The 27,501-nt window shown below is 38.8% G+C and overlaps 1 protein-coding gene across 2 annotated transcripts in view; it reads left to right on the plus strand.

The window, feature by feature from the left end:
* Positions 1–27,501, plus strand: part of LOC128694655 (zinc finger protein 830) — a 247,741-nt gene that overhangs the window by 60,345 nt on the left and 159,895 nt on the right. The window contains exons 3-4 of one of the 2 annotated variants that reach the window (XM_070081591.1): positions 9,450–9,576; positions 20,556–20,681. In XM_070081591.1, the coding sequence (XP_069937692.1) occupies positions 9,450–9,576; positions 20,556–20,681 (253 nt within the window). The remainder of the gene's footprint in view (positions 1–9,449; positions 9,577–20,555; positions 20,682–27,501) is intronic. The other variant, XM_070081596.1, reaches the window with a different exon arrangement.

The following is a 27,501-nucleotide window of genomic DNA, read 5'->3' on the forward strand; positions in this document are numbered from 1 at the left end:
AAGTGCACCACTCACCCTTTTCCCCTCATCAATTCTATGATTCACCTCATCTTTCATAGACCCATCCGCTGACACGTCCACTCCCAAATATCTGAATACATTCACCTCCTCCATACTCTCTCCCTCTATTCTGATATCCAATCTTTCATCACCTAATCTTTTTGTTATCCTCATAACCTTACTCTTTCCTGTATTCACTTTTAATTTTCTTCTTTTGCACACCCTACCAAATTCATCCACCAATCTCTGCAACTTCTCTTCAGAATCTCCCAAGAGCGCAGTGTCATCAGCAAAGAGCAACTGTGACAACTCCCACTTTATGTGTGATTCTTTATCTTTTAACTCCACGCCTCTTGCCAAGACCCTCACATTTACTTCTCTTACAACCCCATCTATAAATATATTAAACAACCACGGTGACATCACACATCCTTGTCTAAGGCCTACTTTTACTGGGAAATAATTTCCCTCTTTCCTTCATACTCTAACTTGAGCCTCACTATCCTTGTAAAAACTCTTCACTGCTTTCAGTAACCTACCTCCTACACCATACACCTGCAACATCTGCCACATTTCCCCCCTATCCACCCTGTCATATGCCTTTTCCAAATCCATAAATGCCACAAAGACCTCTTTAGGCTTATCTAAATACTGTTCACTTATATGTTTCACTGTAAACACCTGGTCCACACACCCCTTACCTTTCCTAAAGCCTCCTTGTTCATCTGCTATCCTATTCTCTGTCTTACTCTTAATTCTTTCAATAATAACTCTACCATACACTTTACCAGGTTTACTCAACAAACTTATCCCCCTATAATTTTTGCACTCTCTTTTGTCCCCTTTGCCTTTATACAAAGGAACTATGCATGCTCTCTGCCAATCCCTAGGTACCTTACCCTCTTCCATACATTTATTAAATAATTGCACCAACCACTCCAAAACTATATCCCCACCTGCTTTTAACATTTCTATCTTTATCCCATCAATCCCGGCTGCCTTACCCCCTTTCATTTTACCTACTGCCTCACGAACTTCCCCCACACTCACAACTGGCTCTTCCTCACTCCTACAAGATGTTATTCCTCCTTGCCCTATACATGAAATCACAGCTTCCCTATCTTCATCAACATTTAACAATTCCTCAAAATATTCCCTCCATCTTCCCAATACCTCTAACTCTCCATTTAATGACTCTTCTCTCCTATTTTTAACTGACAAATCCATTTGTTCTCTAGGCTTCCTTAACTTGTTAATCTCACTCCAAAACTTTTTCTTATTTTCAACAAAATTTGTTGATAACATCTCATGCACTCTCTCATTTGCTCTCTTTTTACATTGCTTCACCACTCTCTTAACCTCTCTCTTTTTCTCCATATACTCTTCCCTCCTTGCATCACTTCTACTTTGTAAAAACTTCTCATATGCTAACTTTTTCTCCCTTACTACTCTCTTTACATCGTCATTCCACCAATCGCTCCTCCTCCCTCCCGCACCCACTTTCCTGTAACCACAAACTTCTGCTGAACACTCTAACACTACATTTTTAAACCTACCCCATACCTCTTCGACCCCATTTCCTATGCTCTCATTAGCCCATCTATCCTCCAATAGCTGTTTATATCTTACCCTAACTACCTCCTCTTTTAGTTTATAAACCTTCACCTCTCTCTTCCCTGATGCTTCTATTCTCCTAGTATCCCATCTACCTTTTACTCTCAGTGTAGCTACAACTAGAAAGTGGTCTGATATATCTGTGGCCCCTCAACAGTCTTTTATCTGCCAATACATAATCCAACAAACTACTGTCATTTCGCCCTACATCATATCTTGTATACTTATTTATCCTCTTTTTCCTAAAATATGTATTACTTATAACTAAACCCCGTTCTATACAAAGTTCAATCAAAGGGCTCCCATTATCATTTACACCTGGCACCCCAAACTTACCTACCACACCCTCTCTAAAAGTTTCTCCTACTTTAGCATTCAGATCCCCTACCACAATTACTCTCTCACTTGGTTCAAAGGCTCCCATACATTCACTTAACATCTCCCAAAATCTCTCTCTCTCCTCTACATTCCTCTCTTCTCCAGGTGCATACACGCTTATTATGACCCACTTTTCACATCCAACCTTTACTTTAATCCACATGATTCTTGAATTTACACATTCATATTCTCTTTTCTCCTTCCATAACTGATCCTTCAACATTACTGCTACCCCTTCCTTTGCTCTAACTCTCTCAGATACTCCAGATTTATTCCCATTTATTTCCCCCCACTGAAACTCCCCTACCCCCTTCAGCTTGGTTTCGCTTAGGGCCAGGACATCCAACTTCTTTTCATTCATAACATCAGCAATCATCTGTTTCTTGTCGTCCGCACTACGTCCACACACATTCAAGCATCCCAGTTTTATAAAGTTTTTCTTCTTCTCTTTTTTAGTAAATGTCTACAGGAGAAGGGGTTACTAGCCCATTGCTCCCGGCATTTTAGTCGCCTCATACGACACGCATGGCTTACGGAGGAAAGATTCTTTTCCACTTCCCCATGGACAATAGAAGAAATAAAGAAGAGCAAGAGCTATTTAGAAAAAGGAGAAAAACCTAGATGTATGTATATATATATGCATGTGCGTGTCTGTGAAGTGTGACCAAAGTGTAAGTAGGAGTAGCAAGATATCCCTGTTTTCTAGCGTGTTTATGAGACAAAAAAAGAAACCAGCAATTCTACCATCATGCAAAACAGTTACAGGTTTCTGTTTCACAGTCATTTGGCAGGACGGTAGTACTTCCCTGGGTGGTTGCTGTCTACCAACCTGTGTAATTGATTATATGTAAAATAACCAATGATTTTCTGTGATTATATGTAAAACAACCATTGATTTTAAATGATAACCAAATTGGGACTTTGGTTATCATTTAAAATCACTATCCACATGTGACCAAGAGTGGACATGTGTAGAGGCTTGCCTGTGGTTATTAAATAAATTTTCTTGGTCATATTTTAATTCCAAGTGTAAAAAAAACTGTATACAGCCTTGTATACAATGAGTTATGGTAAGTGTAAACTTACGTGGGAATGTGATTGACATTTTGCTTGCATAGAGTACCATAAACTCATTAAGATTATTGAGGCTCTAGTGTGGATATTTTATAGTGATGGCATTCTATTTTTAATTGTGATATTATGGAATATTCAAGAAAGTATAGGTCAGGTGTAAATCTGAAAACATTAATCCCTACTAGTATTTAATTCAATACATTTCCAGCCTCTGTAGGCAAATTCTGTCCCTCCCCATCCCATTTATGTGAGGAAAGCGGGAAACAAAATGAGTTTACATTACAGCCTCTCCTCGCTTAATGACAGAGTTCCGCTTCTAATACCGTGTCAATAAATGAATTCATCGCTAAATGAGGAGCATACTATAATGGCAGTGAGTTTGTCAGTCATCTTTGATATTGTTTTAATGTCACCCTTCCACCATTTATAACATTTTTAGTATATTTTTAAATGTTTATTCAGCAATATACAGTATATTGCAATAAACAGAATAGTTGAAATCACCTGTAATATACATTACAGTGAACCCCGCCTTATGACATTAATCTGTTCCTGAGAGCTCATCGTAAGCCGAAATTATCGTTAGCCGAATTAATTTTCCCCATAAGAAATAATGGAAATCAAATTAATCCGTTCCTGACACCCCAAAGTATGAAAAAAAAAATTTTAACCACATGAAATATTAATTTTAACCCTTTTAGGGTTTCCGACGTACTAGTACGGCTTACGCACCACGGCTATTGACGTACTAGTATGCCTAATTTCTAGCGCCTTCAAATTTAGTGAGAGAAAGCTGGTATGCCTACATATGAAAGAATGGGTCTATGTGGTCAATGTGCACAGTATAAAAAAAATCCTGCAGCACACAGTGCGTAATGAGAAATAAAAACTTTGACCGTGTTTTTGGTTTAAAACAGCGAATTTGCACTGTATTTTCGTATGGTATTTATGGGTGTATTCTAGTTTTCCTGGTCTCATTTTATAGAATGGATGATATATTACAGAAATTGAGATGATTTTGATTGGTTTCAAAATGAGAAAAAAGTACCCTGAAATTGAGCTCAAAGTAGCAGAAATGTTCGATTTTTGCCAAAGGTCAAAAGTAAACAAATCATGCCAAGCATCCAATACACAGGAACTGGTGATCTCTAATATTCTTTCACAAGTGCGCTGATATTATTTATACCATTTCTACACTAATACAGCAGTTTGCATAACAATAAATCTTCTATTTTTTGTGAGAATAAAAATTCAAAGTGGAAAGCAAAAGAAATGTAAGAGGGGCCTGGGGATGTGACTGATGTACAGAGGAAATGTTATTTTAGTGCCAGGAATGTCTGTCTTGTCTATTCTGGACCCTGTTTGGAAATTGGCATCTTTTGAAATTTGTGTGAAATTGGCAAAATTGCTAAATTCTGACCACTTTATTGGATAGTTGAAATCGGTAAATGGGTGGTTTCTTGTACTCATTCGATAGAAAAATTGTAGTTCTAGCAAAATAGTTATGATTTTTGTTGACTAGTACACTGGAATTGGCTGAAAATAGGGCTCAAAGTGGGCGAAATCAACGATGCGTAAACATCGTCGAGACCGCTAAATTCGCGTGAGCATAATTCCGTAAGTTTTCCATCAAATTTCAAACTTTTGGTGTCATTATTATCGGGAAAAGATTCTCTATCTTTTCATAAGAAAAAATAAAAAAAAAATTTTCCGAAAAATTTTCGACCCTGAGAACAAGTTTTGGAGAGGGCCTCTCGACCCTGAAAGGGTTAATACACACAAACTGAAGAAGACATGCACAATTACTACTCTACTAAGAATAGAATACATGACACTTACCTTTATTGAAGATCTGGTGATGATTGATGGGATGGGAAGAGGGGAGAGTGTGGTAGTTATTGTTTAGAAGGGGTATCCCCTTCCATTAGGACTTGAGGTAGCAAGTCCTTTTCTGGGGTTACTTCCTTTCTTCTTTTAATGCCACTAGGACCAGCTTGAGAGTCACTGGACCTCTGTCACACAACAAATCTGTCCATAGTGCTTGGGGTTCAACTGCAGCAACACACCTAAAGCCAATAATAACCCAACAAAAAGCTGCAGTAAGAATAATCACTAAATCCCATCCCTGGCAACACACCCCCCCACTCTTCATAGATCTAAACTTAATCCCTATGTTATTTTAGTGCCACGAATGTCTACCTTGTTTATTCTGGACCCTGTTTTGAAATTGGCATCTTTTTTATTTTGCGTGTTGGCCAAATCACCACCATATTGGGTAGTCCAAATTAGTAAATGGGAGGTTTCTTGTACTCAGTACAAAGTCCACACTTACTACTGTGCAATCTACATCTACAGGACCTTAAATTCCAATATTAACCTTGACCTAAAACGCTTTCTTGATAGTTGTGACAGAACCCACAGGCACAACACCAGACACAAGCATCTCTATGACATTCCCCGTGTCTGACTAAACCTTTACAAAAATTCAATGTATATCAAAGGCCCTAAAATCTGGAACACCCTACCTGAAAATTCTAAAACTGTAGACACATTCATCACCTTCAAAACTACCATCAGAAAACATCTCATCTCCCTGATACACCCTGTCAACTAACTACGCGAATACCACCTGGTGGTTAACACTTACACTCACTCACCCATTTGACCATAAACAGAAATATCAATCTCAATCTCAAAATAATGAATCTTAACTAGTCATAAGTTGGCCTGTGATACTCCAATACTGAAACTATGTATAGTGCCAAAACAAAAGCATTCACATTGCTAAACTCACAAACTAGTATTTAGTCACTTAGCCATAATACGTACCAACTTACCTCATAATTTTGTAATATTTTAAGCTTAAGATTTAATTTAAGTCTGCCCGAAATGCCTAGCCATGCTAGGTGTTCTAGTGGTACACTCTGTAATTATTATTTTGCTACATGTAAACCACACAATAACCAAATTCTGTAAACTCAGCATTGTAATCCTTATATAGAATAAACTTTGAATTTGAATTTGAATAGAGCTCTGTACCTCCCGTTCCTTTAAGACTTTCCTAAAATGGGCCATAACATTGTCATTGTACAGGTTTTTAACACGGCTTGCAATAGCTGTGTCAGGGTGATTTTCATCCATAAAGGTTTGCAGTTCAACCCACTTTGCACACATTTCCTTAATCTCTCTTTTTCAATTCCATACTAATTCTCGCCCTTTTTACCACAGGGTTGGCACTAGAAGCTTTCTTGGGGTCCATGGTGACTTATTTTGCAGTTGTTTTTTTTTTTCAATAAGTCGGTCGTCTCCCACCGAGGTAGGGTGACCCATAAAAGAAAGAAAATCCCCAAAAAGAAAATACTTTCATCATCATTCAACACTTTCACCACACTCACACATTTTCACTGCTTTTGCAGAGGTGCCCAGAATACAACAGTTTAGAAGCATATATGTATAAAGATACACAACATATCCCTCCAAACTGCCAATATCCCAAACCACTCCTTTAAAGTGCAGGCATTGTACTTCCCATTTCCAGGACTCAAGTCCGACTATATGAAAATAACCGGTTTCCCTGAATCCCTTCACTAAATATTACCCTGCTCACACTCCAACAGATCGTCAGGTCCCAAGTATCATTCGTCTCCATTCACTCCTATCTAACACGCTCATGCACGCTTGCTGGAAGTCCAAGCCCCTCGCCCACAAAACCTCCTTTACCCCCTCTTTCCAACCCTTTCGAGGACGACCCCTACCCCTCTTTCCTTCCCCTATAGATTTATATGCTTTCCATGTCATTCTACTTTGATCCATTCTCTCTAAATGACCAAACCACCTCAACAACCCCTCTTCTGCCCTCTGACTAATGCTTTTATTAACTCCACACCTTCTCCTAATTTCCACACTCCGAATTTTCTGCATAATATTTACACCACACATTGCCCTTAGACAGGACATCTCCACTGCCTCCAACCGTCTCCTCGCTGCTGCATTTACCACCCAAGCTTCACATCCATATAAGAGTGTTGGTACTACTATACTTTCATACATTCCCTTCTTTGCCTCCATAGATAACGTTTTTTGACTCCACATATACCTCAACGCACCACTCACCTTTTTTCCCTCATCAGTTCATAAATCCATCCGCCGACACGTCAACTCCCAAGTATCTGAAAACATTCACTTCTTCCATACTCCTCCTTCCCAATTTGATATCCAATTTTTCTTTATCTAAATCATTTGATACCCTCATCACCTTACTCTTTTCTATGTTCACTTTCAACTTTCTACCTTTACACACATTCTCAAACTCATCCACTAACCTTTGCAATTTTTCTTTAGAATCTCCCATAAGCACAGTATCATCAGCAAAAAGTAACTGTGTCAATTCCCATTTTGAATTTGATTCCCCATAATTTAATCCTACCCCTCTCCCGAACACCCTAGCATTTACTTCTTTTACAACTCCATCTATAAATATATTAAACAACCATGGTGACATTACACATCCCTGTCTAAGACCTACTTTTACCGGGAAGTATTCTCACTCTCTTCTACACACCCTAACCTGAGCCTCACTATCCTCATAAAAGCTCTTTACAGCATTTAGTAACTTACCACCTATTCCATAAACTTGCAACATCTGCCACATTGCTCCTCTATCCACTCTATCATATGCCTTTTCTAAATCCATAAATGCAATAAAAACTTCCCTACCTTTATCTAAATACTGTTCACATATATGCTTCAATGTAAACACTTGATCTACACATCCCCTACCCACTCTGAAGCCTCCTTGCTCATCTGCAATTCTACATTCTGTCTTACCTCTAATTCTTTCAATTATAACCCTACCGTATACTTTTCCTGGTATACTCAGTAAACTTATTCCTCTATAATCTTTACCATCTCTTTTGTCCCCTTTCCCTTTATATAAAGGGACTATACATGCTCTCCGCCAATCCCTAGGTACCTTCCCCTCTTTCATACATTTATTAAACAAAAGTACCAACCACTCCAACACTATATCCCCCCCTGCTTTTAACATTTCTGTCATGATCCCATCAGTTCCAGCTGCTTTACCCCCCTTTCATTCTACGTAATGCCTCACGTACCTCCACCACACTTACATTCTGCTCTTCTTCACTCCTAAAAGATGGTATACCTCCCTGGCCAGTGCATGAAATTACCGCCTCCCTTTCTTCCTCAACATTTAAAAGTTCCTCAAAATATTCTCGCCATCTATCTAATACCTCCCTCTCCCCGTCTACTAACTCCCCTACTCTGTTTTTAACGGACAAATCCATACTTTCCCTAGGCTTTCTTAACTTGTTTAACTCACTCCAAAATTTTTTCTTATTTTCATTAAAATTTCTTGACAGTGCCTCTCCCACTCTTTCATCTGCTCTCCTTTTGCACTCTCTCACCACTCTCTTCACCTTTCTTTTACTCTCCATATACTCTGCTCTTCTTATAACACTTCTGCTTTGTAAAAACCTCTCGTAAGCTACCTTTCTCTCTTTTATCACATCCTTTACTTCATCATTCCACCAATCCCTCCTCTTTCCTCCTGCCCCCACCCTCCTATAACCACAAACTTCTGCCCCACATTCTAATACTGCATTTTTAAAACTATTCCAACCCTCTTCAACCCCCCCACTACTCATCTTTGCACTTGCCCACCTTTCTGCCAATAGTCGCTTATATCTCGCCCGAACTTCCTCCTCTTTTAGTTTATACACTTTCACCTCCCTCTTACTTGTTGTTGCCACCTTCCTCTTTTCCCATCTACCTCTTACTCTAACTGTAGCTACAACTAAATAATGATCTGATATATCAGTTGCCCCTCTATAAACATGTACATCCTGGAGCCTACCCATCAACCTTTTATCCACCAATACATAATCTAACAAACTACTTTCATTACGTGCTACATCATACCTTGTATATTTATTTATTCTCTTTTTCATAAAATATGTATTACTTATTACCAAATTTTGCAGTTACAAGCACTAAAAACACTGAGATAATGTGAAATGTATCGAATGTATGCGTAGATGCGGATGCACTGGATGGCTTGTAAACACTGGCTCTGAGGCCACACGTGGGACGCGTCCCAGACAGATCACATAAGACGAGTTTTTTATCGTGAGGCGAGGCAAAATTTTTGCTTTCAAATGCTTCGTATAGCGGATTTTAACATAAAGCGATGCGTTTGTAAGGCGGGGGTCCACTGTATTTAGGTATGCATACTGGTTAGAGAGCCTGTCGTAAGCCCGAATCGTCGGTAAACGAGTACGTCGCTAAGTGAGGAGAGGCTGTACTAAGTTTGATATTTTTGCCCTGTAATACAAGCTCTCACAAGTCAGTTTTGTTATTTACAGTTAAACAACCAACAATTGAGCAACAACAAAAATAGCACAAAACCACCAGGTGGACAGAAAAGACCAGCATCTCCTCTCTCACAGTCTTCCAACAAGAAAGCACCAACATCTTCATTTAAACCCAAAGGTGATAATTAACTACATGTCAGACATTTTAGAAACTGGTTGGAATTAAGAATTATATCTCTCCAATAATAATATTTTTATTATAATTTTTACAGTGTTGTCCTGATTTTAAATGTGATTACCAGTTACAGTTACAGGAGCCAAGTTATTCTGAAGGTGTCATATCTTCAGTGTTTCATAGGTCATATAATGATTAGAGTTTCCAGTGGTAATAGTGCACATTACCTCCTCATGGATTTCATTCCAGTTGTATACTACTCAATTTGTGAAGAAATATTTTATAATTGTGTGACTTCTTTTTGTTTATTTCCAGTTGTGACCTTGGAGTATCCCTGTTGATAGTAGATAAAATCCTCCTTTATCTTTTTTCTTTTACCCCTATATGATCTTGTATATAGTTATCATATCTCCTCACTGTATGTAGTTATCATATCTCCTCACTGTATATAGTTATCATATCTCCTCACTGTATATAGTTATCATATCTCCTCACTGTATCTTTCTTTCTTTCAACACACCGGCCATATCCCACCGAGGCGGGGTGGCCCAAAAGGAAAAACGAAAGTTTCTCCTTTTACATTTAGTAATATATACAGGAGAAGAGGTTACTAGCCTCTTGCTCCCAGCATTTTAGTCGCCTCTTACAGCACGCATGGCTTACAGAGGAAGAATTCTGTTCCACTTCCCCATGGAGATAAGAGGAAATAAACAAGAATAAGAACTAGAAAGAAAATAGAAGAAAACCCAGAGGGGTGCGTTGAGGTATATGTGGAGTCAAAAAACGTTATCTATGGAGGCAAAGAAGGGAATGTATGAAAATATAGTAGTACCAACACTCTTATATGGATGTGAAGCTTGGGTGGTAAATGCAGCAGCAAGGAGACGGTTGGAGGCAGTGGAGATGTCCTGTCTAAGGGCAATGTGTGGTGTAAATATTATGCAGAAAATTCGGAGTGTGGAAATTAGGAGAAGGTGTGGAGTTAATAAAAGCATTAGTCAGAGGGCAGAAGAGGGGTTGTTGAGGTGGTTTGGTCATTTAGAAAGAATGGATCAAAGTAGAATGACATGGAAAACATATAAATCTATAGGGGAAGGAAGGAGGGGTGGGGGTCGTCCTTGAAGGGGTTGGAAAGAGAGGGTAAAGGAGGTTTTGTGGGCGAGGGGCTTGGACTTCCAGCAAGCGTGCATGAGCGTGTTAGATAGGAGTGAATGGAGACGAATGATACTTGGAACCTGACGATCTGTTGGAGTGTGAGCAGGGTAATATTTAGTGAAGGGATTTAGGGAAACCGGTTATTTTATATAGCCGGACTTGAGTCCTGGAAATGGGAAGTACAATGCCTGCACTTTAAAGGAGGGGTTTGGGATATTGGCAGTTTGGAGGGATATGTTGTGTATCTTTATACGTATATGCTTCTAAACTGTTGTATTCTGAGCACCTCTGCAAAAACAGTGATAATGTGTGAGTGTGGTGAAAGTGTTGAACGATGATGAAAGTACAGTGGACCCCCGCTTAACGATCACCTCCAAATGCGACCAATTATGTAAGTGTATTTATGTAAGTGCGTTTGTACGTGTATGTTTGGGGGTCTGAAATGGACTAATCTACTTCACAATATTCCTTATGGGAAAAAATTCGGTCAGTACTGGCACCTGAACATACTACTGGAATGAAAAAAGTTCGTTAACCGGGGGTCCACTGTATTTTCTTTTTGGGGATTTTCTTTCTTTTTTGGGTCACCCTGCCTCGGTGGGAGACGGCCGACTTGTTGAAAAAAAAAAAAACATGTATGTGTAGTGTGACCTAAGTGTAAGTAGAAGTAGCAAGACGTACCTGAAATCTTGCATGTTAATGAGACAGAAAAAAGGACACCAGCAATCCTACCATCATGTAGAACAATTACAGGCTTTCGTTTTACACTCACTTGGCAGGACAGTAGTACCTCCCTGGGCGGTTGCTGTCTACCAACCTACTACCTATATCCTCACTGTATATAGTTATCATATCTCCTCACTGTATTTTTTTTTTTTTTAACAAGTCGGCCATCTCCCGCTGAGGCAGGGTGACCCAAAGAGAAAGTAAATCCCCAAAAAGAAAATACTTTCATCATCATTCAACACTTTCACCTCACTCACACATAATCACTGTTTTTGCAGAGGTGCCCAGAATACAAAAGTTTAGAAGCATATACTTATAAAAATACACAATACAGTGGAACCTCTACTTGCAAGTTTAATCTGTTCCATGACCTTGCTCGCAACTGGATTTGCTTGTTTGCAGAGTCAATTTTCCTCATTTAAATTAATTGAAATGCAATTAATCCATTCCAGTGGAATTCTGTACTTAAATAATTTTGCGAATATCAACTATCTCATTTCAGTTATCTTATTTCATCTAATATGACATAATAAACAATATAAATAACATAGAAACCTGATATATACTCTAGAATGAATAAAATATGTTATTCATGTAGTGGTATGGGCGGTGTCGGCAGTGGACGAGTTTGTCTGGACACCGGGCAAAATACTTCATGAATAATTTCGCTAATATCATCTATATGGCTTATTTATATATCACAGTTCATCTAATATGACATAATAGACAATATAAATAACATAGAAACATGATATATGCTCTAGAATGAAAAAAAATATGCCATTATGTAACAGGTGGAGGCAGCCACAACCGCTCCCTCTTTGTTGTGGTAAACACTGCCATCTAGTGACGGCCTTTTGAAGCCGTCTATTATTATTATAATTATTATATGTACATTATTATTATATATGTATTATTATTATACATATTATATTATTAATATTATTATTGTATTATACTATTATTATTATTATTATTATTATACATATTGTTATTATTCATATTATTATTATACATATTATTATTATTAATATTATTTTTTTTTTTTTTTATCACACTGGCCGATTCCCACCAAGGCAGGGTGGCCCAAAAAAGAAAAACTTTCACCATCATTCACTCCATCACTGTCTTGCCAGAAGGGTGCTTTACACTACAGTTTTTAAACTGCAACATTAACACCCCTCCTTCAGAGTGCAGGCACTGTACTTCCCATCTCCAGGACTCAAGTCCGGCCTGCCGGTTTCCCTGAACCCCTTCATAAATGTTACTTTGCTCACACTCCAACAGCACGTCAAGTATTAAAAACCATTTGTCTCCATTCACTCCTATCAAACACGCTCACGCATGCTTGCTGGAAGTCCAAACACCTCAACCACAACACCACCTTTACCCCCTCCCTCCAACCTTTTCAAAGATGACCCCTACCCCGCCTTCCTTCCCCTACAGATTTATACGTTCTCCATGTCATTCCACTTTGATCCATTCTCTCTAAATGACCAAACCACCTCAACAAACCCTCTTCAGCCCTCTGACTAATGCTGTTTTTAACTCCACACCTTCTCCTAATTTCCACACTCCAAATTTTCTGCATAATATTTACACCACACATTGCCCTTAGACAGGACATCTCCACTGCCTCCAACCGCCTCCTCGCTGCAGCATTTACAACCCAAGCTTCACACTCATATAAGAGTGTTGGTACTACTATACTTTCATACATTCCCTTCTTTGCCTGCATAGATAACATTTTTTGCCTCCACATATACCTCAGTGCACCACTCACCTTTTTTTCTTCATCAATTCTATGATTAACCTCATCCTTCATAAATCCATCCGCTGACACGTCAACTCCCAAATATCTGAAAACATTCACTTTATCCATACTCCTCCTCCCCAATTTGATATCCAATTTTTCTTTATCTAAATCATTTGATACCCTCATCACCTTACTCTTTTCTATGTTCACTTTTAACTTTCTACCGTTACACACACTCCCAAACTCATCCACTAACCTTTGCAATTTTTCTTTAGAATCTCCCATAAGCACAGTATCATCAGCAAAAAGTAGCTGTGTCACTCCCCATTTTGTATTTATTTCCCCATAATTTAATCCCACCCCTCTCCCAAACACCCTAGCATTTACTTCTTTTACAACCCCATCTATAAATATATTAAACAACCATGGTGACATTACACATCCCTGTCTAAGACCTACTTTTACCAGGAAGTAGTCTCCCTCTCTTCTACACACCCTAACCTGAACCTCACTATCCTCATAAAAACTCTTTACAGTATTTAGTAACTTACCACCTATTCCATATACTTGCAACATCTGGCACATTGCTTCTCTGTCCACTCTATCATATGCCTTTTCTAAATCCATAAATGCAATAAAAACTTCCCTACCTTTATCTAAATACTGCTCACATTATGCTTCAATGTAAGCACTTGATCTACACATCCCCTACCCACTCTAAAACCTTCTTGCTCATCCACAATTCTACATTTTGTCTTACCTCTAATTTTTATTATTTTTTTTAACACACTGGCCGATTCCCACCAAGGCAGGGTGGCTCGAAAAAGAAAAAACTTTAACCATCATTCACTCCATCACTGTCTTGCCAGAAGGGTGTTTTACACTACAGTTTTTAAACTGCAACATTAACACCCCTCCTTCAGAGTGCAGGCACTGTACTTCCCATCTCTAGGACTCAAGTCCTGCCTGCCGGTTTCCCTGAATCCCTTCATAAATGCTACTTTGCTCACACTCCAACATCAAGTCAAGTATTAAAAACCATTTGTCTCCATTCACTCCTATCAAACACGCTCACGCATGCCCGCTGGAAGTCCAAACACCTCGCACACAAAACCTCCTTTACCCCCTCCCTCCAACCTTTCCTAGGCCGACCCCTACCCCACCTTCTTTCCGGTACAGACTGATACACTCTTGAAGTCATTCTGTTTCGCTCCATTCTCTCTACATGTCCGAACCACCTCAACTACCCTTCCTCAGCCCTCTGGACAACAGTTTTGGCAATCCCGCACCTCCTCCTAACTTCCAAACTACGAATTCTCTGCATTATATTCACACCACACATTGCCCTCAGACATGACATCTCCACTGCCTCCAGCCTTCTCCTCGCTGCAACATTCATCACCCATGCTTCACACCCATATAAGAGCGTTGGTAAAACTATACTCTCATACATTTCCCTCTTTGCCTCCAAGGACAAATTTTTTGTCTCCACAGACTCATAAGTGCACCACTCACCCTATTCCCCTCATCAATTCTATGATTCACCTCATCTTTCATAGATCCATCTGCTGACACGTCCACTCCCAAATATCTGAATACATTCACCTCCTCCATACTCTCTCCCTCCAATCTGATATCCAATCTTTCATCACCTAATCTTTTTGTTATCCTCATAACCTTACTCTTCCCTGTATTCACTTTTAACCCTTTGAGGGTCGACCGGCCCTCTCAGAGACTCGTTCTCAGGGTCGGCCAAGTTTAAAAAAAAAAAATTATTTTTTCTTATGAAAAATAGTTTTTTTTTTCTAAATATTATAGGCTAAATAAAAAAATTTTACCATCAATACTTACCGAGATGTGGAGGCGTGAAGTTTGCCAAAATTGAACAACATCTGGTAACATCGCCGACTGCCGTCTCCCGGTATTTTTCTATTTACTTTTTTATGTACTATTTTCAATAATTTTTCAATTTTTCTGTTTCTGAGTCACTTTTATGGCCTCTGAGACCAATATGATCAGTATTTTGTAAGTTATTTCTTTTTCAATACATGTACTACACAAAAAGGGCGTAAACACTCTTGTCATTATTTTGTTTATAGAAAATACACAAACAAACGATATGAAATGTTGTTTATTACTATTTTTCTATATTTTATATACACATATACAGTCGCAGGGAATGTTTCTAGAAGTTCTGCAGCCTGTGGAAGTCTTTGAAATATGGTGTCATGCACAGTGGTGTTTTACACTCCTCACACATAAAACGAGTGTCTCTGCGTTGTTGTGGGCGTTTCCTTGTATGTGCACAGACGTAACACCTCTTCTGAGCCTTTTTCTTGAAAGCAGTAGCAGGCAGTTTTACTAGGAAGTTATCACCATGCTTCAGACGAGCAGGTAGTTGTTGATAATTTGGTAGGCGGTCAATTGCAGGTGTTCTTCCTTGGTACTTGAATACTATTTGTCTGATGACAGACAAACAGAATTTGCCATACTGTGGTTTGTTTCTGGTCCTCATCTTATACATATTATAAGCATTGAGCATGGAAATGTCCAGAAGATGGAAAAAGAGTTTGATGTACCACTTATAACTCTTGCGAACACAATCAGCAAACCCAATCTGCATGTCACATTTGTCCACTGAATGCATGTTGAAGGTGTAATCAATCACAGCTGCAGGTTTTAGAATGGGTTCATTGCTCTCTCTATGCTGCCTGCCAGTGTCTGCCATTGCGTTAGGGTGAACTGATGACAACAGTGTGACATCTCGTTTGTCATGCCACCGAAATGCCATGATGTCATTGGCAGCAAACGCCTGCACCTCACCTCTACGAGTGCCAGCATCAAACCTGGGCATATGTTTCTGATTTACACGCACTGTGCCACACACATCCGTCATGTTCACTCACAAAAAAATCACTGAGTGAGGGGCTTGTGTACCAGTTATCTGTATATAATATATGCCCTTTACCAAGGTATGGTTCTATCGTTGTTCTAACCACATCACCAGAGATGCCCAATAACTTCCTGGTATTTTGCAATGTATAACTTCCAGTGTACACAATAATATCCAATACCAGACCACTGTAACAATCACAAATCACAAACAACTTTATACCAAAGCGTTTCCTCTTGCTTGGTATGTACTGCTTGAAAGAGAGTCTTCCTTTGAACAGAATCAAAGACTCGTCAATTACAAGCTTCCTGAAGGGATAAAAATTCGTACTGAATTTCTCTTTCAGATAAACAAACACATTCCTAATCTTATATAACCTGTCGTTTCTGTCAGGCCTGGTTTTGTCTGAGAAGTGAAACATACGTAACATTAGCACAAATCGATTCACTGGCATTATATCACTGAAACCTGGGGTTGCAATCAGGCGGTCTGTTGACCAGTATGATTTCACTTTGTGCTTATACACATGTGGCATAAGCATTATTGTGGCAAAGAAAAGATACATCTCAGCCACAGTTGCCTCCTTCCACTGGTGTAGACGTGATTTTGGTGAAAGTAATGTGTTTGCCATGGTGTACTCGTAGTATGTGTTGCTTTCCATGACAATACTTTCCATCAGGGGTTCGTCAAAGAATAACTCGAAACATTCCAGTTCAGTGGCATTGTTCCCAAGTGTACAAGATGGCCGTATTCCACTTTGGCTGTCATCAAACTGGTGGGCATTTGGAACAAAATTGACAGCGTCCTGCCAATCCCATGTGCGGTCTGCTGGTGGGTACTGAACAATGACAGGTGGTTGTGGTTGTGGAGGTTGTGGTTGTGGAGGTCGTGGTTGTGGAGGTCGTGGTTGTGAAGGTCGTGGTTGTGGAGGTCGTGGTTGTGGAGGTCGTGGTTGTGGAGGCTGGTGTGGTGGGTGGGTGGGGGATGGTGGCCTTTGTTGTAGATCAGCTGAAGCAGCGGCATGGGTGGCAGCATGGCCCCACTGTTGGTGCCTCACCGCTGGCACAACTACCACCACGCACATTTTCCATCCCAATTGCAACAGTATCATCGTCATTTTCACTGTCTGTTCCTGTTGTACAGCCACGGGATGTACTCCGAGATGTACTCCTTCCCCTTGGAATAGCATATGGCACACTACCAGAGTGCATATATTGTCGTATATACTGACGCTTCACTGGGGAATATTGCACTTCACTATCACTACTGGAACTAGTTTGAAGAGCTTGTAGTTCATATTCACTATCACTATCATCACAAATGCTCTCATCTGAGTCTGGGATTTGGGAAAATAGGAGTTTCCTCTTGGATTCTAGTACAACTGAATGTGAACAAGACGGCCCAGCACCAGAGGTGGAAGGCTGAGGGTCGTCTGGGTTTTCCTCACTATTACCGATATTATGGTCATTAGTTTCGGTCAAAACCTCACCAAAACCTTGAAACTCATCTTCACTGGCACTTCCATCTGTATTAGAACTGTCACTGGGGAGCAAAACTGTCCCAATTCGCCGAGGAGTGAGGAGCTTCTTACCGCGAGGCATAGTGGACATTGTTTACTAAGATGGCGTTCCCACAATGCACCACTGGGTCCCAGATTTTTTTTCTACCGCACACACCGACCACACAGACCCATTCTCTCACATCTAGGCCTACCAGCCATTTCCCACGAGATTTGACGGCGCTAGAATTTATGCATACTAGTACGTCAAAAACCCCTGCGTGTAAGCCATACTAGTACGTCCGAAACCCTCAAAGGGTTAATTTTCTTCTTTTACATACCCTATCAAATTCATCCACCAACCTCTGCAACTTCTCTTCAGAATCTCCCTAGAGCACAGTGTCATCACCATACACTTTTTCTGGTATACTCAGTAAACTTGTTCCTCTATAATTTTTACAATCTCTTTTGTCCCCCTTCCCTTTATATAAAGGGACTATACATGCTCTCTCCACCAATCCCTAGGTACCTTCCCCTCTTTCATACATTTATTAAACAAAAATACCAACCACTCCAACACTATGTCCCCCCCCCCCTGCTTTTAACATTTCTGTCATGATCCCGTCAGTTCCAGCTGCTTTACCCCCTTTCATTCTATGTAATGCCTCACGCACCTCCCCCACACTTACATCCTTCTCTTCTTTACTCCTAAAAGATGGTATGCCTCCCTGGCCAGTGCATGAAATTACCTCACTGTATATAGTTATCATATCTCCTCACTGTATATAGTTATCATATCTCCTCACTGTATATAGTTATCATCTCTCCTCACTGTATATAGTTATCATCTCTCCTCACTGTATATAGTTATCATCTCTCCTCACTGCCCATTTACCATTGAGAGCAGTTTCAATATTACTAGTTTTCACATATTTTGAGTACATCACAGCATAACATTGATGTGATCGTCGAGTGATAAGCTTTTGTTAAGAATTACTTTCTTCATGTTATCAGTTTTTGTATTCTCCTATTTCCATTGAACATCATTCATTTATATATTATTTTGTTATCTATTTATTAGTCCATGTCCTCAGTTTATCTGAATCTTCTTATGGGGATTTTCTTTTAAATTTATTTTTATCTTCTACAGATATATTTATATGCAGTAGTTATTTACTCCTTCTAGCCAGCTATCTATCTTAATTACAGATTTTACAGGGGCAAGTTTTGATCTTTGTGGGATCCTATTTTTGACATTTCTCCATAACATTTTTAACTATATTATATTACCTCTTATTTTTATATCAAGTCAATGCAGTCTAGCCATCAAGTTTTATTCCTCTTTATTTTTTGTGGCTTTATCATAATAATACACTGGATAAAAAGAAACCAAACACTTTGAAAAAAGTTATTTACTCTTCCAGTGTTTTATTCACTCCTCCTTTTTTTTTTTTTTTTTTTTTTTTCAAAAGTAATTACAAAGAAATTGGCCTGTAATTTTTCCCTTTTTATATATCTGTTACAAGTAGCCTTATGTCATAACAATGGGGAAATAATGACTCCTCATGTTCCTTCCACTTTTTTTTTTTTTTTCCAACAAGTCGGCCATCTCCCACCGAGGCAGGGTGACCCAAAAAAGAAAGAAAATCCCCAAAAAGAAAATACTTTCATCATCATTCAACACTTTCACCACACCCACACATTATCACTGTTTTTGCAGAGGTGCTCAGAATACAACAGTTTAGAAGCATACACATATGAAGATACACAACATATCCCTCCAAACTGCCAATATCCCAAACCCCTCCTTTAAAGTGCAGGCATTGTACTTCCCATTTCCAGGACTCAAGTTTTTATTTAATAAATATATCAAGTCTCTTTTGGTATCCAGTAAGCAAGTTAAAATTGCAATCCCCTATTCTCAGGGATGTGGTACTGTACAGCAAAGAACCTAACTTTATGTTCAAGTTCTTATAAATTATAAAAACCCACAACATAAATAATTTACCAATAATATCAAACGTGTGGCTAGACAATCTATTTAGTTACTTTCGGAAATCAATCTCCAGGGATTACTCAAGCTAGTAATCTCTCCAATAGTTAATCTTCTCCTACAAGGAGGTTTTGAACTTTATACATTAACAGCAATGTTAAAACAGCAGCAGTGAATTAGAGCACTCAAGGGACTATATGCTCTGGGTTGAGGACCTGATCAGTGTCAGTGCTATGAGCTGACTGACTATATCAATGCATAGTAGCCAGACATCAGATTGGTCACGTGACTGCGTGAGGCGCCACTACCCGAACTATCAACCAGGCTTCAAAGTAGTGGTTTCCTACTTCACGATAATAACACTTAATATTAGAGTAACCAAACTTACTATAATACAATATTAGTAATATACATACAATACAAGAAGTACCTAACCAACAACATAAACCTTATTAATTACAGCCATACTCGAGAGTGACCTTTATTCATGTGATACCAAATAATAATATATAGTCGAACCATCTTTATCTAGCTAATAATAAAGTAGTCCACAATATACTGTTACATGACGTATTATAGCCAGGCCTTTTTTCTTTATTTTTCATGCACGATGGAGTGTAAGGATGTAACATGCAATATATCATAGTGGCATAATATTTACTATTTTCTGTTTGTTTGGTAGTTTACCTTCTAATGACATCCCCAACCTTCTCCAGAGTGAAATTTTTTATCTTTTTTTCAGTCTTTCAAAACCCGAGTTGATCTTATCAGATCTTACCATTTTACTTTTGTCAATATTGTGTGCTTATTCTTTTCTTGCTAATACAATACTGATGTCAATACTGAACCTTTTGGAACCCCAGGAGTGACTGGTCCATCAAGACAATCTCCCTCTTGCTACTATAATACTGTGTTAACACTAAGAACATTGAACTATGAGTAATGGAATATCTTTTCTCAGGTATCTTAAAGAAGGTCACAACATATTCTTCATCAGATGACAGTGCTGATGAGGGGGAAACAAAGCCAATTTTGGCCCCACAAATAAAGGAAGAGAAAAGTGAAAGTACAAAAGAAGTATCAAATGGTAAGTAGAAAGTGTGAAAGACACTTCACTTTGTTTTACTTTGCTATAATTTCCTTCTGCTTTGCTCATGAGTGGTAGATTAAATTTCTGTACTGTGCAGCCATATCACTGAAGAGATCTTTATCCTGCCTCTGCCTAAGAGAGAGAGAACAGTGGAAGTTCATTGTTGTGAAGACTTCACAGGATTCATGTTGACTGCCTTTGTCACAAATGTTGCTGGTGAATAGTGTAATGACTTTTCAACAGTGATGGTGAACATGAATATCATTCATCTCAGCAACAACTATGATTGTGAACATGAGTTTCAGCCATCTCAGCAATAACTGTGATGGTGAACATGAGTACAGGTCCAGCATCACAAATCCTGCAGTCAGACATCCAGTTCCATCAGTTATTCAACACCAGTTTCAGTTAGCATAATTTCAAATTTCCAGGGTCGCCACACCTACCTGCTGGTACTGTTTGGTGCCGCTACTTGCTGCATAAGTTATTCCAATTTCTTTTTCTCCATTTATTGTTATAACCTGCTTACTTTTAGCCCTAGCCATGGTTTCAATGAATAAAAGAAATGCTTCTCGTTGTGTAAAGCACCTACACAGTACATTGTCCATTAAAGATAAGGTGGCTTTGAAGCCACTGTCAGTTACCATGAGCTCAGTCTTGTGATGCAGGGGAATATGCTTTATTATTACGCTAATATCAACTCGACGACGTATTTGCCTATCACAATTGATTTAATGTGACATAATAAACAATATAAATCAAATAAAAACATGTTAAATACTCCAGAATGAATAATATTTGGCACAATACCGAGCAGTTTGATGGATGAAGAGGATATGGGATACAAGTACCATTCTCCTATCCCTGTCTTGGGGGCTTATATTAGAGAAAACAGAGTATAGCAAAGGGCTAACCGTGATGTACACTCGTACTGCACCATAAAACTGAAACAAAAAAGCTATTTTCTCTACATAGGTTTTCACACACAGCAGCATATTTGTAGAGAACCTAGGATAACCCAAAAAAGTCAAAGTGGCTTATTTCTAGTATCTGGCTTGGGTTAGCCATGTATGATTTTTGGTAAATATTCGATTTCCAGCCAGGGTAGAAACATTGGACGTCTTCCTTTACACCTGTTGTCTATGCTCACCCATCAGTAAATGGGTACCTGGGTGTTAGTGGACTGGTGTGGGTCTTATCCTGGAACACTGACCTAATTTGCTTGAAATGCTTAGCACAACAAGGGGCTTTCTATATAGTAGTATGTCACTGATGTCATCTAGGCCTGTATACATGTACGTGTACTTGTCGTAAATAAAGATATTATTATTGTTATTTATTATTATAATTATTATTTTTTTCTCTCAGTTTGTTGGGTTATCTTATTGAAAATTGCGCAATGTATGATGGAAAGATGCTCCTTAACGTACACAAAAATGAAAGAAATGAGACCATAAATAATGGAGTTAACTTCTCAGCCATTAGCGGCCCCATAGCCGTATATTTTCATATGGTGTCTATGGTTGTATTCTTGTTTTTTGGTCTCGTTTGATAGAATGGAAGGTATATTACAGAAATAGATATGATTTTGATTGCTTTCATGATGAAAAGTACAGTGGACCCTCGACTAACGATATTAATCCGTTCCAGAGAGCTTGTCCTTAGCCGAATTTATCGTTAGCCGATGTAATTTTCCCTATAAGAAATAATGGAAATCCAATTAATCCATTCCAGACACCCAAAAGTATGAAAAAAAAAAATTTCACATGAAATATACATTTTCCTACACAGCAAAACAAGGATACATTTTTTTTTTTCAACAAGTCGGCCATCTCCCACCGAGGCAGGGTGACCCAAAAAGAAAGAAAATTCCCAAAAAGAAAATACTTTCATCATTATTCAACACTTTCACCACACTCACACATTATCACTGTTTTTGCAGAGGTGCTCAGAACACAACAGTTTAGAAGCATATACAGTGGACCCTCGAATTTAGTTGTGCCTTTTCTGTATGCAAAACTATTTTTATTATCTATAAAATGTATTTTTTGTTAATATTTTTGAGTGTCTGGAATGGTTTAATTGGATTTACATTATTTCCTATGGGAAATATTAACAAAAAATACATTTTATAGATAATAAAAATAGTTTTGCATACAGAAAAGGCACGACTAAATTCGAGGGTCCACTGTACGTATAAAGATACACAACATATCCCTCCAAACTGCCAATATCCCAAACCCCTCCTTTAAAGTGCAGGCATTGTACTTCCCATTTCCAGGACTCAAGTCCGGCTATATGAAAATAACCGGTTTCCCTGAATTCCTTCACTAAATATTACCCTGCTCACACTCCAACAGATCGTCAGGTCCCAAATACCATTTGTCTCCATTCACTCCTATCGAACATGCTCATGCACTCCTGCTGGAAGTCCAAGCCCCTCGCCCACAAAACCTCCCTTACCCCTTCCTTCCAACCTTTTCGAGGACGACCCCTACCCCGCCTTCCTTCTCCTACAGATTTAAATGCTCTCCATGTCATTCTACTTTGATCCATTCTCTCTAAATGACCAAACCACCTCAACAACCCCTCTTCAGCCCTCTGACTAATACTTTTATTAACTCCACACCTTCTCCTAATTTCCACACTCCGAATTTTCTGCATAATATTTACACCACACATTGCCCTTAGACAGGACATCTCCACTGCCTCCAACCGTCTCCTCGCTGCTGCATTTACCACCCAAGCTTCACATCCATATAAGAGTGTTGGTGCTACTATACTTTCATACATTCCCTTCTTTACCTCCATAGATAACGTTTTTTGCCTCCACATATACCTCAACGCTCCACTCACCTTTTTTCCTTCATCAATTCTACGATTAACCTCATCCTTCATAAATCCATCCGCCAACACGTCAACTCCCAAATATCTGAAAACATTCACTTCTTCCATACTCCTCCCCAATTTGATATCCAAATTTTCTTTATCTAAATCAATTGATACCCTCATCACCTTACTCTTTTCTATGTTCACTTTCAACTTTCTACCTTTACACACACTCCCAAACTCATCCACTAACCTTTGCAATTTTTCTTTAGAATCTCCCACAAACACAGTATCATCAGCAAAAAGTAACTGTGTCAATTCCCATTTTGTATTTGATTCCCCATAATTTAATCCCACCCCTCTCCCAAACACCCTAGCATTTACTTCTTTTACAACCCCATCTATAAATATATTAAACAACCATGGTGACATTACACATCCCTGTCTAAGACCTACTTTTACCAGGAAGTAGTCTCCCTCTCTTCTACACACCCTAACCTGAGCCTCACTATCCTCATAAAAACTCTTTACAGCATTTAGTAACTTACCACCTATTCCATTTACTTGCAACATCTGCCACATTGCTTCTCTATCCACTCTATCATATGCCTTTTCTAAATCCATAAATGCAGTAAAAACTTCCCTACCTTTATCTAAATACTGTTTACATATATGCTTCAATGTAAACACTTGATCTACACATCCCCTACCCACTCTGAAACCTCCTTACTCATCCGCAATCCTACATTCTGTCTTACCTCTAATTCTTTCAATAATAACCCTACCGTACACTTTTCCTGGTATACTCAATAAACTTATTCCTCTATAATTTTTACAATCTCTTTTGTCCCCCTTCCCTTTATATAAAGGGACTATACATGCTCTCTGCCAATCCCTAGGTACCTTCCCCTCTTTCATACATTTATTAAACAAAAGTACCAACCACTCCAACACTATATCCCCCCCTGCTTTTAACATTTCTGTCATGATCCCATCAGTTCTAGCTGCTTTTCCCCCTTTCATTCTACGTAATGCCTCACGTACCTCCCCCACACTTACATTCTGCTCTTCTTCACTTCTAAAAGATGGTATACCTCCCTGGCCAGTGCATGAAATTACCACCTCCCTTTCTTCCTCAACATTTAAAAGTTCCTCAAAATATTCTCGCCATCTATCTAATACCTCCCTCTCCCCATCTACTAACTCCCCTACTCTGTTTTTAACTGACAAATCCATACGTTTCCTAGGCTTTCTTAACTTGTTAAACTCACTCCAAAATTTTTTCTTATTTTCATTAAAATTTCTTGACAGTGCCTCTCCCACTCTTTCATCTGCTCTCCTTTTGCACTCTCTCACCACTCTCTTCACTTTTCTTTTACTCTCCATATACTCTGCTCTTCTTATAACACTTCTGCTTTATAAAAACCTCTCATAAGCTAACTTTTTCTCTTTTATCACACCCTTTACTTCATCATTCCACCAATCATTCCTCTTTCCTCCTGCCCTCACCCTCCTATAACCACAAACTTCTACCCCACATTCTAATACTGCATTTTTAAAACTATTCCAACCCTCTTCAACCCCCCCACTACTCATCTTTGCACTAGCCCACCTTTCTGCCAATAGTCGCTTATATCTCAACCGAACTTCCTCCTCCCTTAATTTATACACTTTCACTTCCCTCCTACTTTTTGTTGCCACCTTCCTCTTGTCCCATCTACCTCTTACTCTAACTGTAGCTACGACTAAATAATGATCCGATATATCAGTTTCCCCTCTATAAACATGTACATCCTGGAGCCTACCCATTAACCTTTTATCCACCATTACATAATCTAACAAACTACTTTCATTACATGCTACATCATACCTTGTATATTTATTTATCCTCTTTTTCATAAAATATGTATTACTTATTACCAAATCTCTTTCTACACATAGCTCAATTAAAGGCTCCCCATTTACATTTACCCCTGGCACCCCAAATTTACCTACTACTCCCTCCACAACATTTTTACCCACTTTAGCATTGAAATCCCCAACCACAAGTGCTTTCACACTTGGTTCAAAACTCCCTAGGAAGGGTTGGAGGGAGGGGGTAAAGGAGGTTTTGTGTGCACACATTCACTCAACATTTCCCAAAATCTCTCTCTCTCCTCTACACTTCTATCTTCTCCAGGTGCATATACACTTACTATAACCCACTTTTCACATCCAACCTTTATTTTACTCCACATAATCCTTGAATTAATACATTTATAGTCCCTCTTTTCCTGCCATATCTTATCCTTCAACATTATTGCTACTCCTTCTTTAGCTCTAACTCTATTTAAAAAAACTGACCTAATCCCATTTATTCCTCTCCACTGAAACTCTCCCACCCCCTTCAGCTTTGTTTCACTTAAAGCCAGGACATCCAGCTTTTTCTCATTCATAACATCCACAATCATCTCTTTCTTATCATTTGCACAACATCCACGCACATTCAGACTTCCCACTTTGACAATTTTCTTCTTCTTATTCTTTTTAGTAATCTTTACAGGAAAAGGGGTTACTAGCTCATTGTTCCTGGCATTTTAGTTGACTTTTACAACACGCATGGCTTACGGAGGAAAGATTCTTATTCCACTTCGCCATGGATGTAAAAGGAAAAGTAATAAGACCAAGAACTATTAAGATAAAATCAAAGAAAACTCAAATGAGTGTGTATAAATAAACGTGTACATGTATATGTAGTGTGACCTAAGTGTAAGTAGAAGTAGCAAGACATACCTGTAATCTTGCATATTTATGAGACAGACAAAAGACACCAGCAATCCTACCATCATGCAAAACAATTACAGGCTTTTGTTTTACATTCACAATAAATACTACATGAAGAAATGACGCTTACCTTTATTGAAGATTTATTGGTGAGTGACAAGATGGAGGTGTATTATTATCTGGAAGGGGAATTGCCTTCCATAAGGACTTTAGGTACCAAGTCCTTTTCCAGGGTTACTTCCCTTCTTTTTTTAATGCCACTGGGAACAACTTGACAGTCACTGGACCTCTGTCGCACCAAGAATCTGTCTATAGAGCTCTGTACCTGGCGTTCCTTTAAGATTTTCCTAAAATGGGCTACAACATTGTCATTGTAAAAGTCACCAGCACGGCTTGCAATAGCTGTGTCAGGGTGATTTTCATCCATAAAGGTTTACACGTCAATCCACTTTGCAAAAATTTCCTTAACCCTTTCTGGGTTGGTGTCGTACTAGTATCGTGTGCATGCCAGGGTTGGTGCCGTACTAGTACAGGTCTGCCATCACAAATCCAGCAATCAGTTGTTTGGCACTAATTTTGGCTAGCATAATTTCAAATTTCCAGGATCACCACACCAACCTGCTGGTACTGTTTGGTGGCGCTACTTGCTGCATAAGTCATTCCAATTTCTTACTCCATTTATTGTTTTAACCTGCTTACTTTTAGCCCTAGCCATGGTTCCAATGAATAAAAGAAATGCTTCTCATTATGTAAAGCACCTACAGAGTACATTATCCACTAAAGGTAAGGTGGCTTTGAAGCCACTGTCAGTTGCCATGAGCTCAGTCTCATGAAGCAGGAGAATATGCTTTATTATTACACTAATATCAACACTACAGCTTATTTGCCTATCACAATTCATCTAATATGACATAATAATCAATATAAATAACATAAAACATGTTAAATACTCCAGAATAAATAATGTTTGGTATAACACCGAGCAGTTCGACGGAGGTATGAAGAGGATATATGGTATACAAATGCCATTCTCCTATCCCTGTCTTGGGGGCTTATATTAGAAAAAACGGAGTATAGCACATGGCTAACTGTGATATACACTCGTACTGCACCATAAACATGAAACAAAAAAGTTATTTTCTCTGTATAGCTTATCACACATAGCAGCATATGTGTAGAGAACCTAGGATAACCCAAAAAAAGTCAACGTGGCTTATTTTTAGTA

This window comes from Cherax quadricarinatus, chromosome 6 (assembly GCF_038502225.1).
Source record: "Cherax quadricarinatus isolate ZL_2023a chromosome 6, ASM3850222v1, whole genome shotgun sequence".
NCBI classification, from domain to species: Eukaryota; Metazoa; Arthropoda; class Malacostraca; order Decapoda; family Parastacidae; genus Cherax; species Cherax quadricarinatus.